This window comes from Corvus moneduloides, chromosome 15 (genome assembly GCF_009650955.1).
Source record: "Corvus moneduloides isolate bCorMon1 chromosome 15, bCorMon1.pri, whole genome shotgun sequence".
Classification (NCBI taxonomy): domain Eukaryota; kingdom Metazoa; phylum Chordata; class Aves; order Passeriformes; family Corvidae; genus Corvus; species Corvus moneduloides.
This window is the reverse complement of record NC_045490.1, coordinates 8,086,611-8,101,844: the sequence shown is the minus strand read 5'-3', so window position 1 is coordinate 8,101,844 and position 15,234 is coordinate 8,086,611. Positions and strand designations below refer to the sequence as shown.

General features: G+C 44.0%; 2 protein-coding genes and 1 long non-coding RNA gene across 6 annotated transcripts in view; 1 reads left to right on the top strand and 2 right to left on the bottom strand.

The window, feature by feature from the left end:
* NME5 (NME/NM23 family member 5) overlaps positions 1-5,158 on the bottom strand; it is a 33,884-nt gene extending 28,726 nt beyond the window's left edge. The window contains exon 1 of the mRNA XM_032124915.1: positions 2,357-5,158. The gene's annotated coding sequence lies outside the window, so the exon portion shown is untranslated. The remainder of the gene's footprint in view (positions 1-2,356) is intronic.
* Positions 5,159-6,944: 1,786 nt separating this feature from the next.
* HNRNPAB (heterogeneous nuclear ribonucleoprotein A/B) overlaps positions 6,945-15,234 on the top strand; it is a 28,233-nt gene continuing 19,943 nt past the window's right edge. Inside the window, exons 1-9 of one of the 4 annotated variants that reach the window (XM_032124957.1) lie at positions 6,945-7,086; positions 7,200-7,484; positions 10,386-10,554; positions 10,639-10,797; positions 11,201-11,332; positions 12,950-13,058; positions 13,152-13,304; positions 13,383-13,467; positions 13,723-14,047. In XM_032124957.1, coding sequence (XP_031980848.1) covers positions 7,237-7,484; positions 10,386-10,554; positions 10,639-10,797; positions 11,201-11,332; positions 12,950-13,058; positions 13,152-13,304; positions 13,383-13,453 — 1,041 coding nt within the window. In that variant the 5' untranslated portion in view covers positions 6,945-7,086; positions 7,200-7,236 and the 3' untranslated portion in view covers positions 13,454-13,467; positions 13,723-14,047. Of the gene's footprint in view, positions 7,087-7,199; positions 7,485-10,385; positions 10,555-10,638; positions 10,798-11,200; positions 11,333-12,949; positions 13,059-13,151; positions 13,305-13,382; positions 13,468-13,722; positions 14,048-15,234 lie in introns of those variants that run through there. The other 3 variants (XM_032124956.1, XM_032124960.1, XM_032124959.1) reach the window with 3 other exon arrangements.
* On the bottom strand, positions 10,824-12,950 carry LOC116451457. The gene is made up of 2 exons (XR_004243201.1): positions 12,825-12,950; positions 10,824-12,458 (listed from the first exon to the last, which is right to left on the bottom strand). It is a non-coding gene; the product is annotated as an uncharacterized LOC116451457 (long non-coding RNA).

Genomic DNA, 15,234 nt, shown 5'->3' with positions numbered 1-15,234 from the left:
ACCTTCACCGTTTTGTAGATTAAACCATGATGAGCTGGGCTTTAAGCAGAGCTGGGGAGCCGCATTCTCTGGGAATTTTCCCCAGATTTTACCCCCGTGGTGCAAGTTCGTTTGCTCCCTCCACATCCCCTACTTCCCCGGCTCTCTGGGGGCACTCAGCGGGGAGGAATTACAGGACAGGCATGGTCCATCCAACATGCTCCATAGTGGCTGGGAAGCCGAGGCGCGGGGTGCCCCGGTGTCACCTCCCGTCCTTGTTTACCGGCGCTCCCGGGATGGACCCGGGCCAGCTGGCTCCGCGCTATCGGGGTGTGGGCTGGTGAACGGCCCCGATAACTCCTGAGCCGGCTCCGCCGCCCTGCTCCTCTCCCTGCTTCTCATTCCCTCTTGTCACCGTGTTCTCAAAAACTGTGGGATCCGAGGTGCTGGAACACCTGGGGCCTGCGGCTGAGTTCAGCCAAAACTGGACATAGCACTCAAACCCTTGAGGGTGACACTTGACAAAGGGACAGAGAGAAAACATGGGTGTGCTGGCTTTAAATTTTAATGATTTCAGACTGAAAGTAGATGTAAAGGAGAAAAGACAAAAAAACCCCAACGATTTGAAGCTAGAGGTACTGACACTGTGTGCCATGGTTAGCTGAGGAGATAGGAAATTTACAGCAAAAGCTGGAGTTAGCGTAAGAAAAATCCATTTTGCCTTGATCTTTTTAATGAGTAATGTGAATAATATAAATATAGAAACAAGAAATAAAAATATGCAGTTATTTCCTTGCAGCCAGCTTGAAATATATTTAAAAATGAAAGTCTGATGTTGTTATTTATATACCTTAAAAAATAAAGGTTCCAAGTACATAAGACAAATTCAGATACAGGCTTCCTTCACCAACACAGGCACATGGCATTTGTTTCTTTAACAGAAATACCTTACCCAGTATTTCATTTGAAGACATTGTAAACACTGCAACTTCACTGAGATAACGGATAAACATGTTTTATTTTTTAAGAAATGCTGACAGAAAGAATGCACCGGTTTTTTAGTCTAGTTCAGTGTTAATTCAGCAAGTAATTTCTTTTCAAAGTCAGTGAGCACAAGTCTGACAGCCCTTGCTTAAATTTAGCAGTTCAAAGGCTTCCTCTGCCTGCATGAACACTTCAGAATTATTATTACATAAGAAATGTTGAATTTAATATCTGTGTATAAAACACTGTTAACGTGAATCTCTTGCATTTTCTTTATTGTGTGCATTTTTCAGCTACCCAGGCCATAAACCCCAAAGCACTTTTCCGCGCACCCTGAGAGGCTGCAGTTTGACCAGAGCAGAGCCCTGTGCACCTCCCTGCCCACCACGGGCCCTCGGGCTGTGTCACAATTTCTCCTGCCCGCTGTTTCCAGAAGCATTTCTGGAGGGCGGAGACGCTCTAATTTTAGTACTGGGAGAATCCTCGGCTCTCCAATGAGCGAGCGGCTGCATCTGGAGCCGCAGCCAATTACCCGGGTTTCCTCCTGCTGCACTTCTCACGATGGTTTAATAATGCAGAAGCACAAATTTAAAGTGGCCCCAGATGTTAAGAGAAAATAACAGTATGTGCTTCCTAACAAAGCCGTTCTACAGCAGTACAATCTCAAAAATTCCATAAACCTGACCTTAGAACAATGTGTTAATATCATTGTATTATGTCTATGATCTTCATAGTGCTTGACATAATATTTCTGATAACTAAAAGGCTGGTCTGAAGCATCTTCCCTAACTTCTGTAGGCCAGGGATGTGCTTTTAGGAAAAGAAACAAAAAAAAAAAAAAAAAAGGAAAATTATAATTACAGTGCAATGAACCACTGTGGTTCTGAACACTTCTCAGGGCATAGCCTGGCTGCTGTATCTTATCTGTTAAGCGGTTTAACAAGCCTTAGTTGTCTCACTTATTTTTAGCTGGCATGGAATATAACAACACTAAAAGATTGTGGCTGCAGGTGTATTTACATCCTAGCAACATCAGATAAGTAACATTTTAAGGAAAAATATTGTTTCAGAACTTTGTCCTCTGATAGTGCAAGAAGGTGCAAAAACTAATGTCTTGTAAACTGTTACAAAGGAAGGAAAGAAAAGAATGATGAAAATAAGTGAAGAAAAGCTAAAGAAATAATACTAACTAGTAAAATTGATTAAAAATGAAGCTTGCACATCTTTTAGCTTTGTTTGTATTTTGATGCTAAGTAGAGAAAAATGTGTTTGCTTCAGTAGTAATGTTCTGACTACACATTTACCACACATACAACTTTCATCCACCATGGGCTCTCTTCTCTTTATTTCCTTTCATGATGAACTGTCATACCTACCCACAGCACCAGCTTACCTTCACTGCTTGCTCCATCCATGCTTGCTCTTGCAGTGCAAAGTGTCTCTGACGGAAATCCTGTGATCAAGGCAACTTCCTCTGCCACACGCCTACTCTCTCCTCCATTTCTGCCTTCTCACAACTAAACAATTCTCCTCCTGCAGCTCATCTGTACACTTGTAATCCCAGCAAGCTTTTCATTGCTGCTGCTTAACCCTTGTCAAGCCTTCCTGTCTGTTTTCCTCTACTTGTTATCTCACCATTTTCTTTAAAGATAAAAGTGATAAAATATTCTCTTCATGATTCCTCTGTCTACAAGTCTCCAAGTGGCAATAACAAAAAGCTTATCAACGTGTCTTCTGTAACTCCATCACTTGCCCTGAGAACTTCACCCCATTTAATTTCTTGATCTTCCCAACACTCACTCCTTCATTTGTTCACAGCTTTAGTCGTTCAGTCTGCTCTGATTCCTAGCACCTACAGAGATATGCTTGTCTCTTTTACCATAAAAAAAAAAAAAAAAGAAAGAAAGAAAAAAAAAAAAAGTCTTTGGTATAAGTGCCTCTTTTGCTACCTCACAGGTTCTTCCAGCCACGTCTCTTGCCAGGTTCTACACTAAATCCCCTTCAGACTTGGTTTGGCTTCCTCTCATCATCTGAAAGCTTCTCAATCCACCTTAAACCAATCTCTTGTTTGACCTTCAGTCATATTCAGCATATCTAACTCATGTCGTAGCTTAGTTTTTGCAGTTATTCTCACTTTTTGCTTTTCCAGTCACTGTTTCAGCTTGGCTTGTCAGTCCTTTCCCTTGTGTTTCTTTTCTTTTTCTGCAGGCGCAGTAGTGAGCCCCATCCTTGACTCTCCTCCCTTCCCTCCAAGCTCACAGGCTCAACATCCCAATGAACCTTTTGTTTCACTCTGTAAAGACATCTGCTTCCTGCCAGCCCTACAACTGAATTCCAATACTGCCCTTTCAAATAAACACCTCCCTGCTTTATCCTACCTTGTTGCTCAGGATGAGCTCCTGTTGAACATCTGTACAGGTTGGGGCTGACAGCTTGTTTCCTATAAAGCTTCTCCTCATCTATATACAGACATTCTATATAAATACTGCATATAGATATCAGGCTTTCACCTGAACTTTAGAGCAGAAACACCTGAACGTGTTTGCTGCTTCATTGTTCTACACAAGGTTTAACATAATACTGGCTTGGATTATCCCTGAGGCCACCAAGCTCAGAGATAAGTAGTCACTGTGATCCTACCACAATGAAGAAATGAATGTACGAATAAACCAATAAAAATCTTTTGTCTAACAAATTAAAAGAGGCAATTGGTTAAATAAGGCTTTTTTTGAAGATATCTTGTCAATGCCTACTTAAAGACATCTTCTATTCATCTTAATTCCTGTAGCATAAGGAATCCTTTTTGCCATACTTATTTTGAGCCGTTACATTCAGCCCCATCATTAAAATATATGGGATTAATTGCATAGCTGTTATTATTATTATTAATAAAACATATTTATTTATGCTGTGCATAAAGACTAACTCAGACAGAACCTTCCAATAGCATGGTGTTTGTTACAGAGTAGGCAGTCTGTCATCTGAGATGCTTACAATCAACTTAGACAAGACAGGCATAGGATGTGGGAAACAGATAAATTACACCAAGTTTCAAAGCAATGAATATGTCGTTTCTCTCTCCTTTTTTTTTTTTTAGAAGAGAAGCTAGAAAAATCAACACAAGGGAAATAATGAGGAAATGGAGAGGATGACCAAGAAAAAGAAAGAGGTAATGAAGACAGGTATGGCACAAAACTGGTATGAACAGACAACAAGGGCAGGGCTTGGCATAAACTGCAAGTTTGATAGAACAGCAGAATTAGACCCAAGATCAGAAAGCCCATATGCAAGTAAAATTCAATGGAATTTCAGTCAACACCATGAATAAACATAGCAATTACAGGATTAAAAAAATGGCAAACAATGATAGATTTTTTTTCAGCAGTAAATGTGTGATATAGGAAGAATTACCACCCTAGAAGGTATGTGTGTACTTTCCTTTGATTAACCACAGGCTTTGAGTGGGGAGTGAAAAGCAAGACCAAAACCCAAGTCACAGCCCAGAGGAATTCTTTAAAATTACCTGTGGCATGATGGGGCCTGGTGAGACAAAAAATAACCACAACGACCCATATTCTCAAATTTCTCAGTCCTTGATGTCTAGATGTGTAAAGAATGACTTCGTTAGTTGGGCCAGCCACAGTTCTCAAACCAGGCTGCTTAGCCAGTCTACAACCACATTGTTATCCTGCTCTTGGATATGGGACACAAAAGCTTTAATCAAACAGCTATTAACATGGGGCAACAGGGAATCACAGAGAGCCCTGCCAGTTGGGGCCTGCTGTTCGGAATTGCCAGGATCAGAGACTGAGAGGGACCTGACCAGGAGAAATGGGCAGCTGGAAACGAGCACGGCTCTAAAGAAAGCACTGTTCAGCAAGAACAGGAAAACACCTGACAAAGTGCCAGTGGTAGGGAAGGATGAGACAGGTTCAGCAAAGCAATAAGAGAACTGGAGAAATAAAAAAAGAAGAGAAAGTAAAGGGAAATGTATGTAGAAATCCTAATGAGATGACAATCATTCATGTTCTTGGCAAGGCTTGATGAAATACAAAGCAGATGTTATTGGCAGTGAGTCTTCCAAGAAAATGAAGTTATAAATATCTGATCCAAGGCACTCAGGTTATGTCCATCACCTGAGCCTGACAGACCCATGTAAACTGCTGCAAATTTCAGCTTACTCTTAGGTGCTGGTCCGCAAACTTGTAACTTCAGCACAGACGTATTTCTGCAGTCACCTGCCACAGCTGCATACACAAAAACCTGCAAAAAGAAGGTGGACAGGGAACCAGGGCAGTGGCGCCCACCACTTCAGCCGTGCAACCTGCAAGCCTCAGTGTGGCCTTAGCTCCCTGTGACTTAAACAAATGTGTGGTATTTTCCAATTAGGCAGGCTATCAGCACAGTGTAACAGAATGCACTTAGCTGACAGACGGTGGCTTTGATGGTTGTCATCACAAACCACACCTTTTTGGTGCAGACCTGAGAGGTTTAAAATCTAAGCCAAAGCTGCCTGAAAAATCACAAGAGCCCCCTTGTTGGATGTGGGGTAAGCTCCTCTGACATGGTATAAATTATGATATCTTCTAAAAAATTCTTTGCTTCTAACATTCTATTTAAAGTTCAGTACAAGAAAACAATATAAAAATATATTCTCATAAAGATGAGCATCTCTATCAGCCAACATCTACAACCTGTCCTGAGGCCATTACAACTTGTGTAGTGTAACAAGTGTACTGGCTAGGTGCTCTTTCTACTGTCTTTACTGCCCTGACTTCATAGAACATTTTTTTACAAAGTTCAGCCTAAAGTTTTGGTTGAGAGTTTGTGTATAGAGTACCCTACCCTGTCAACAACATATGTTGAGACAGGCATCTCTAAAGATGAATTCTGACCTACTGTATTTAGGATAAAAACTGTTCTAAAAGCAGCTCACTGAAGGACAGCTCATGATCCAGACAAGATCCCAGACCAGATCACTTAACAAAATGTATCACCACAATCTCTATTCACAAGTAGCTGTGGGCACTCCTGAGTTTTAACAGCAGATGAAAGTTGAGCCACAAGCCATATTGGGCAGAGGGTGGAGCAATAACGCGTGCACTCATTAATGCAGTAACTTAGGTAATAATTGTTACTTTTTGCCCACAAGCAAAGGGCTTAACTGTTACGGTTTTTTTAAAGGTGTGTAAGCTTTACGTGTATATCTAGAAGCCAAAATCTGCCCCTTTGGTATGGACAAATAGGACATTAGGAGCTGTATACCGTACAACAAAGTATGGTTACAAGGAGCAGTTGTCCTCTGGACTTCTCACCCACAACTTTGCCAACAAGGTTGACATATCCTTGGGCAAAAGGAATTAAGGCCCGGGCACGTGCTCAGCGCTTCAGCTCCCCGAGTTATGTAATATCCAAATCTAAGTTTAAAAACAACAAACTCTGGCCCCCCTCGGTTGCAAAACCAGCAGAGCTGGAAACATTAAGCAAACCTCTCGTCCTGGAGTAACTGAGTCAGTGCCCATAACACACCTCGAGCTAAAACAGGGTGGCACTCTTTAAGTAAATACAGCGCTCCAGCCGCAGCCGGACGTTCCCGTGCCGAACCCGTGAGCTCTGGTCCGCCGTGGCCGAACCAGGGACCGTGCTGGGAGCGCAGCCGCAGCCGCAGCCGCAGCCGCAGCCACAGTCCCGATCCCGATCCCGATCCCGATCCCGATCCCGATCCCGATCCCGATCCCGATCCCGATCCCGATCCCGATCCCGATCCCGCCCGGGGCTGTTCCGACCCCACCAGCGACTCCCGGCCCCGCCTCACCCGCCTCTCCCAGCACGACCCCGCCCACCCCGGCAGGACAGCCAGTAGTGAGAGCAGAACCCCCTGAGTGACAGGGCGCGGTGACCAACCGGGGCGCGCCTTGTTGCGGTGTGGCGCAGGCTCCGGCGGTATAAAGGCGGCCACGCGTCGCGGGCGCGGGCCTGAGTACGTGTCTGAGGGGGAGGCGGCGGTGGCGGCGGGGCCGGTGCGGAGCAGCCGCGGGGAGCGGGATCGGCTCCAGCACCAGTGCCGGGGCGGTTTTAATTAGACTTCGGTCGGCCCGGGTTTTATCGGGAGCGGATTTTAAAGTGAGTACGAGCGGGATGGCGGCGGCGGGAAGGGGGAGGGGTGTGAGCGGACCGGATCAGACCGGCCCGGCTGGGGAGGAGCCGCCGCGCTGACCCGCGCTCGTCTCTCGCAGGCGCCTTTCGTCCCTCTCCCTCTGCGGACGGGGCACCATGTCGGAAGCGGAGCAGCAGCTGGCGGCTGGCGCCACCCAGAACGGGCACGAAGCGGCCGAGAGCGCCGGGGAGCAGCAGGCCGAGACCGGAGGGGCTCCGGCGGCGGCGGCGGGAGCTGCAGGAGCGGCGGGAGCGGCGGCGGCGGCTGGAGCCGGCCCAGCGGCGGGAACAGCGGGCACGGCCGCCAGCCAGAATGGGGCCGAGGGCGACCAGATCAACGCCAGCAAGAACGAGGAGGACGCGGGGTAAGCGCGGGCGCCATGTGCGGAGCGCCGGGCCCGGCGCGGCCCTGCGGCGGCGGCAGCGCCCCCGGCCCCGCTCGGCCCGCCGGGGAGGGCGGCGGGAGCGGCCCCGCCGAGCCGGGGCCCTGCAGCACCAGCGCTTCCTTTGTTCTGGCGCTGCCTTTTGTTGGCGCCATGTGGCGGCTGGGGGAGGGGCGCCGAGCGGGGCTGTTGCCGTCTCACGCTGTAAAATGGAAGGGCATTTACCTCTCCCGCGTTTTCTTGATCCTTTCTCTCTTTAGCGAAAGGGGCGGATGGAGGGAGTTGCTTTCTGTTGGGGGAGGGGGGCTGGTTGGAACTTTGTGGGGATCGCATGGCCTATCGCCACCGGCGTCGATGTAGATGTGAATGTGTTTTGTGTAAAGCACATAAATAATCCTGGCCTTGGAAGGCAGTGGGGGTAAGCTAAGTTTTTTTAAGGGAAGTAAATGGAAAAATCAGCACGATTGAGACGATGCGCGGTGTGTTTAAATCGGTAAGAGCGAATTTGGTGTGCAGCTTTGCAGCATTGTCAGGAAATGCCTTATGTCTTGCAGGGGATTTCTGGGGGAGTCAAGAGTAGTTTCGCTGTGTTTTGGTAGTCTACACAAGAGAAATTTCTTTTCTATCATAGTTGGCCTGTTCGTAAATACATGTACTTGACATGGACATTACTTACCTATTTCTCAAGCAGGTCTTTGTTACTCAGGCTACCCCATGTATTTAATTGGAACTCCCTTTGTTATCGTTGAGCCCTGAACCAGAGGGTCAGATCCCTCTGGTTAAACAGAGCTGAAGCCAGTGTAATAGATTTTGACGATAAAGGAACGAATAACACTTGTACAAGCTTCCCGCAAGCTGGGACCGGATGTACCTTTTGCAGACACTAGAAGGATTGAGAACCAGGCCTTTTAGCTATGTACGAATTTTTCTTTACTGTTTCTAGTATTCTGTACTGAAAAAGGAGTGATAGTATTTTTCTTCCATGAACAGGAGATGACAAACTTCAGCCCCAAATCGATATGAAATGAAACTTTTGACAAAAGCAGTTATTCAGAGGGATTGACCCATGTGAAAAATGTAGCACTGTCCTAAAATGAGAGCTTTCCAAAGCACTGATTTTAGAGGGTTTTGTTAAGAGCTGAAATAAGCTTCCATTTAGCTGCACTAATACACTCAGGAGGGAAAAAATAACTGCATGTTAAGGGTGCAGTTGTCCAGTTTATGTGTCCTCTGAAGGCAAAGCCAAATACCAGGATTTTTGTCATAGTTTCAAAGGCTCTGTATTGTGGTGTTTAAATTAGGTATCAGTTTTTCCAGTTACAAAACAAAGCACTGCAAATTGCGAAGTGTAACACATACTGCTGTGGTAAGGGGTGAGTTTAGCATGTGGCAATGCTACAACACCAACCTGATGCCATAAAGCAGCCAAAGCTGCCTCCAGACAAATTCCTGTCATCCCCCCAATCTCTTGTTAATTCTGTAAGTGTGGTCAGTGATGACAGGGTGTGCTGTAGAAAGCCACTGTCAGTCTGTACAGGTTATAGCAGCCATAGTCAGCTGTTTAGATGGGAAGGAATCCCCCAAGCCCCTTTCTTCTACCTGGTATTGAAAGACTTAGTAAACTTCGTAAGGCTGTTCCTCTAAGGCTCTGATGTAATGGCTGCAGGAAGCACACACTCTACTTGGACCCTGTGCTTCCTGCTGCACTCATCCAGAGCGCACAGCTTGGTCTGCTGAAAAAACTTGAGTTCAGCTGATACATGGTATGGTTTCACCCAGTTGAGGAAAAAAGGGCAAAAACCCCATAAGGTTCCCTCCCCTACTGCCTTTTATACAGAAATAGATGCCGATTCTTGTAAATCAAAGTTACATATAAACACCAAAAGCCAATTTTATTTCAGCATAGTTTAGTTTCTGAAGTGCTGTTAGCTTGTAGTGCCAATCTAGGTTGCCTCCATACAGAGTAATGACAACTTAAACTGTTTCAGTCTATAGTTAGATAAAAAGGCTCGAATGCTTTTAAAAGCTTAGTTTGTTACCTTGGAAACTCTGAAAATAGAAAATGCAGCCATGTTATTAATGTTTTCATTTGAAGTGAAGCATTTGAAAAATGCCTTATTGCCTGATATCACTGTTTTGTTTGTTAGTTTCACTTCTGTATTGTGCCTCGAATTTAGTTCTTTAAGATAGATATCCTCCTTCAGAGGGTATTTTGTATGGGAAAGTGGGCAGGGAGGAACTGTATCTGCCTACTTAGAATTAAATACTAAGAATGGAGAGACTCCTGTAGTACTGATGAAGATAGAACTAGAGTCAGTAACTAAGCAGGAAGAAGTGCACAACGTAGTAGTTAAGGCAGGTCCAAAGTCCCATCTTTTGTATGTGACTGGTACTGGAGGTCACAGATACCTGGACTAAAATTTTTACAGCCATTTAACCAAAACCTAAGAGAGCTCAAATACTTTGCTTTTGATGCCATATTCTTTGCTGAATGCTTTCAGAGCAGTAGGAATGGTCCTACGTTCTTTGCAAGAGTTGGCAGTACTTGATAAATCAATTCTGCTTTCTTGCAAATTATAGAACACTTTTGTAAGAATGTAAGTTACTGGCAAGGAATATCTCAGGCTATTCTTACTATTTCTTATATAATCTAATAAATGTCAGAGTGCATTGTGGCATTGCCTCAAAAAGAAGGGGGAGAAGCCCACCCTTGTGCACTCCTGTAGTATCAGCAGCTTTTGACAAGGTGCAGGTGTTGCACTCGGAACAGTTGGTCCTGTTCTGACAATGCTGCTGAGGTGTGTACCACTGAGCATCTTACTGCATGTGCTTTTCTGCAGTGCTTCCTGAATCTGAATAGCTCTTCTCTCCTTGAAATTTCAGGAAGATGTTTGTTGGTGGCCTCAGTTGGGATACAAGCAAAAAAGACTTAAAAGATTACTTCACCAAATTTGGTGAAGTAACTGACTGTACGATAAAGATGGACCCTAACACAGGAAGATCCAGAGGCTTTGGATTTATTCTCTTCAAAGAGCCTGGGAGTGTTGAAAAGGTGAATTTAAGCTTCATATTTTAGATCCTTAACTTCTAGGGAAAACTTTTCAGCTTGAGTTAATCATACCAAGCTATCTTTTAGGTTCTGGAACAGAAAGAACACAGACTAGATGGACGACTAATTGATCCCAAGAAGGCCATGGCAATGAAAAAGGATCCAGTGAAGAAAATATTTGTTGGTGGACTAAACCCAGAAGCCACAGAAGAGAAAATCAGGGAATACTTTGGAGAGTTTGGAGAGGTGTGTAATGGTATCTTAGTAAACTCTGAAAGTTGCTGTTTAGTTTATTAATGATATGCAAGTTTCAAAGTAAGTTAACTTCAGATGTATCAGGCCTTCTGTAACATGCAGAAATTTCCCATCTTCAGAGCAAAGGTGGCACTTACTGCACTAGGTGCTTCCATTGCTAGTTAGATACCCTTGTCTTTAACTCAAAGCATTTTAACTGATGTTAAAATCAGTTTGAAGAGTTGTAAAATGGAAATCTCTAATCTGAAAGCCAGTGTTGGCACAGAAGGGCTTACAACTTTGGTGTTGCATTATATGCTTAGAAAGAAAACTTAAGTTTTGCTGTACCAGTTTCTGTGCATTTAACTGTTCATCTCTAAAACATGAGTCTGAAAATAGTATTTCATGTCTTCAGATTGAAGCAATTGAACTGCCAATGGATCCAAAGACCAACAAAAGGAGGGGGTTTGTGTTCATCACTTTCAAGGAAGAGGATCCAGTGAAGAAGGTTTTGGAGAAGAAATTCCATAACGTCAGTGGAAGCAAGGTAGAAACACTGACTTATAACTCTTTGTCCAAGCATATAACCTGGAAAGGTTTTTGTAGACCTCTTGGGTCAAAGTACCAAATTTACAATAAGGACAGCTTGAAGTTTACCATAGTAGTGTTTTGCTGCAAGTTCAGTCACAGAGGCTCTTTGGCAGTATTTGTGGCTTTAACTGCTGGGTTTAAGGCTTTTTGTATGTAAAGTATCTAATTGCATTCATTAAATATATGTGGAGAAATTGGCTTATGTATCAGTGTAGCAGTGTAAGCCATTCCAACAGGTAGATGCCTATTTTCAGCATAGACCACTTGCATAAATGAAAGCCTTGCAGATGCTTAACTCTGTAAGCATCTGGCTGAAACTGGCTCTGTCTGCTGGGGGGCAGCTTCTGCTTTCTTCTCTAAAGCCCCTTCCTGCAGCCCCCCTGCTGCCAAAACCTTGTCCCCTAAATGTAGTACAAGGATCCAGAGAGTGAATGTATGCTTGGGGCAGCTTGTGTCTGGTCACCTGGTTATGGGAACTGCTGTAAGTGGTGTGAGGTGCTCTGACCAGCTGACTGCTCATCTGAGGGAATAGCTAATGGAGAGAGGCTCATGTATCAACAAATGATGTGAGGACTGGAGGCAAATGATGTGTACTGGCTCAAGGTGTCCCTGCTCCCTTGCTCTGAGGCCAGTGCTGACTGTCCACATAACGTCAGAGCCCTATTACACTGGGTCATACTGTCTGACACTGACTTAGACTGCATTTGCTTTAAGACTGGTCTTGATACAGGACAGCACAAATTTTGGCAAACCTAATGCACTGGGAAAGTCACTGGTTAGCAGTGACGTTTGTTTTCAGGAGAGATGAATGCTTACATGCCAAGAGAGCTGAGAAATTTCTGTATTTCATACCTATGACTTATTTTTATGTTATAGCCACAGAGAATAAAAAGCAGATTACCTTAAAGGTCCTGTGGTGAAAGAACTCCAAGCCAGACTTGCTCAGGTGCTGTTGTTCCTTTTGCAGCAGCAGTAGCTTTACTCCTGGACTCTGCACAGATGCAGGAACCAGGTGGTTGGCTGACAGCTTGAACTGCAGCCTGGGAACCTGTCTTGGAAATGTCAGCTTTGGTTGGCTTTACCTGTTAGTATTTGATAAATGATGATTTCAGGGGTTGGTAGAGGTATGGTACAGTCCAGCCACATACACAGTGTGCAGGGTGTATACAATGGCTGCTGGGTTCTGGTGCATTTCTCAGAACCTTGTTCATTCAGTGCAGGTCATAGCACTGATAGCAACAGCCTTGTTCTGGAGGTTGTGCCAGGTGAGAGGGCAGCCTTGTGGAGAGGTGGCCTCAGCACCTCTTCCATGGGTAAACTGCTGGTAGGGAATAGGCGAATAAAATGCCCTGAAAGCAGTGGCCTCTTGGAAAGGCTGACAGTGACTTACCTTTGCCCAGTTGACACAATAAATCAGATGCCCCTGGTTATGCAGTAGTGCTGCTCACCTGAGAGGAGCACAGTGTGTACACCTCCTTTGCCTCCAGAGGAACCTTTGGCTTCTCCAGGTGCTCAGGCTGGGAAATGCTGCTCTGAAACACTTTACATACTCTTCCTGGTTTTTTATTTGCAGTGTGAGATTAAGGTAGCACAGCCAAAAGAAGTGTACCAGCAGCAACAGTTCAGTAGTGGCGGAGGAAGAGGTAGCTATGGAGGAAGAGGCAGAGGTGGAAGAGGCGGTGGTAAGTACCACACACACTACTTTAGTATGGACACATTCTAAATAAGTTGTGTGTACTAAAATGGGATTTTGTGGATGGTTTTCCCTTCTATAGCTCAAAGTCAAAATTGGAATCAAGGTTATGGCAATTACTGGAACCAGGGTTATGGGAATCAAGGATACGGCTATCAGCAAGGTTATGGTGGCTATGGAGGCTATGATTATTCAGGATATGGGTATTATGGATATGGACCAGGCTATGATTACAGTAAGTAAAGAGAACTGTATTGGGTATAAGCAAGCATAACTAATTAGCAGTTTAATGCATTTGTTCTCTTGTTCATAGGTCAAGGCAGTGCAAATTATGGGAAGACACCAAGACGTGGTGGTCATCAGAATAACTACAAGCCATATTGATCAAACTTATTCAGGTATGCAGTGGCATGGTCTCTTTTGGAAAATGACTGCATAGGTTTTGTATACAATGCTGTAGATGGATACTTCAGTTCTGTACCAAATTTAACTTTACAATAAATTTCTATGGCCTGTTAAATGTGCATCTTACTTGGAAGAGCTCCCTGGAAATGTTTTACATGTTTAATACTTACCGATAACTAGTTGTCTAGACAGTGTGGTGTGTAAATTTCAGCATTGCTGAAGATATTAATTAATGATTTTATTAATAGGTTAAACTGAAACTGATTTTGAGGGTCTGCTTAAAGCTGCAGCTCTGCATCTAGGGACTGCCTCTTGGAGTTAACTATGGACTCTGCATTACTCCAGTTGTACAGAATGAGATGCATCTTAGGGAACCAGTGTCACTTTCCACCTTTTTATTTTGTATTGTTTTTGTGTCATACATTTCCTGTAATGGAAGTGTTAATTTTACTGTACTTTTTGGTACCTTTTTGGAATCTAATGTATTGTAAGGTATTTTACATGTGTTCTGATTCACCATGACATGGATATTGAAGCTATCCTAGCTTTTGAAATAAAAAAGGCGTAATCTAGTGTCTTGTGCCATTCTTCAGCTCGTGTTAGTAAAACACCAGTATCCTGTTCCCAGAACTTAGTTCATGGCAGTACCTTGATAGATGAAGAGTTGTGCTTAAATGTTTTTAATCTTAAAACTAGAAGGCTGTGGTGGTAGTTGTGCTCACTTGCAGTTAAGTGGCAGCTAAAACCTGCTGTCACTTCTGCCTGGAGGTTGTGGAGGAGAGCTCAGGTGAGAAGCCCCAGCTGTGGTGGGGCTGTGCTGGTGAGGTGGTGGCTCATGCTCTAGGCAAGCACAGAGGCTCAGAGTAACTGTATTGGTATCTGCACTGGGCTCTGCTAGGAGGAGTCAGAGCTGTAGGTTTTAGGTAGTGCTTGGGAGTCTAGACAGCATTGCAGGAGGGAGCCAAGAGGTATGCAAGAAGCTGGCTGCACTTCCTTCATATTTCACTGTCTTGAGTCTGAGACTTGTCTGCAAGTTGTTAATAGGATGTATATACTTGCCTTGAAAGGCAGGTTGGACAAACATTAAATTACCAATGCAAGGTCTGAATTTTTGCAGCCTTTTTGTATAAACAGAAAAGGCTAAAAACTTCCACTGCAGTTGTGGGTGGAAAAAACATCTCTTTCTCTAGAGATAAGTGACCAGCTAGAAATACTCTCCTTTTTTTGACTTCACTGTTAGTTTACTGCTATTTTAAGGCAATAACTGTCATGTGATTGCCTGTCTTGTTGCAGAATATAAGTAGCAAGCTCTACTGCACAAAGTAAATTTCTAATCTTTGTTGCACTGATCAATTCGATTTTCAGTCTCCTATTAAAGCTAAAATACGACAATTTTTTTTTCCTTGTAACAAGTTTTTTTGAACAAGTAACACCCAGAAGTGGAATCAAACCAAGCAACTAAGACAAGAAACAAACAAGTTACTAGTGACCTTTTCAGTTTTTTAACAAGGGATGCAGCTATTTCTGCATGGACTATAATCTGCTGCTCCCTGCTGGCTGTCCTTGAAAAGAAAATCTTGCTTGTAAATTTACAAGTCTGTAAGACTCTTCGGTGTTAAGTGGAAATTCTGAGTATTAAAAAAGTCAAGATTTTAAATCTTAAGAGTTGACAACTTTACAGCTGGACTGTGTAACCTGCAGCCCAACTTACTTGAAAATAAAAAAATAGCAGATCACTGAAACAAGTAAGTACAGTATTT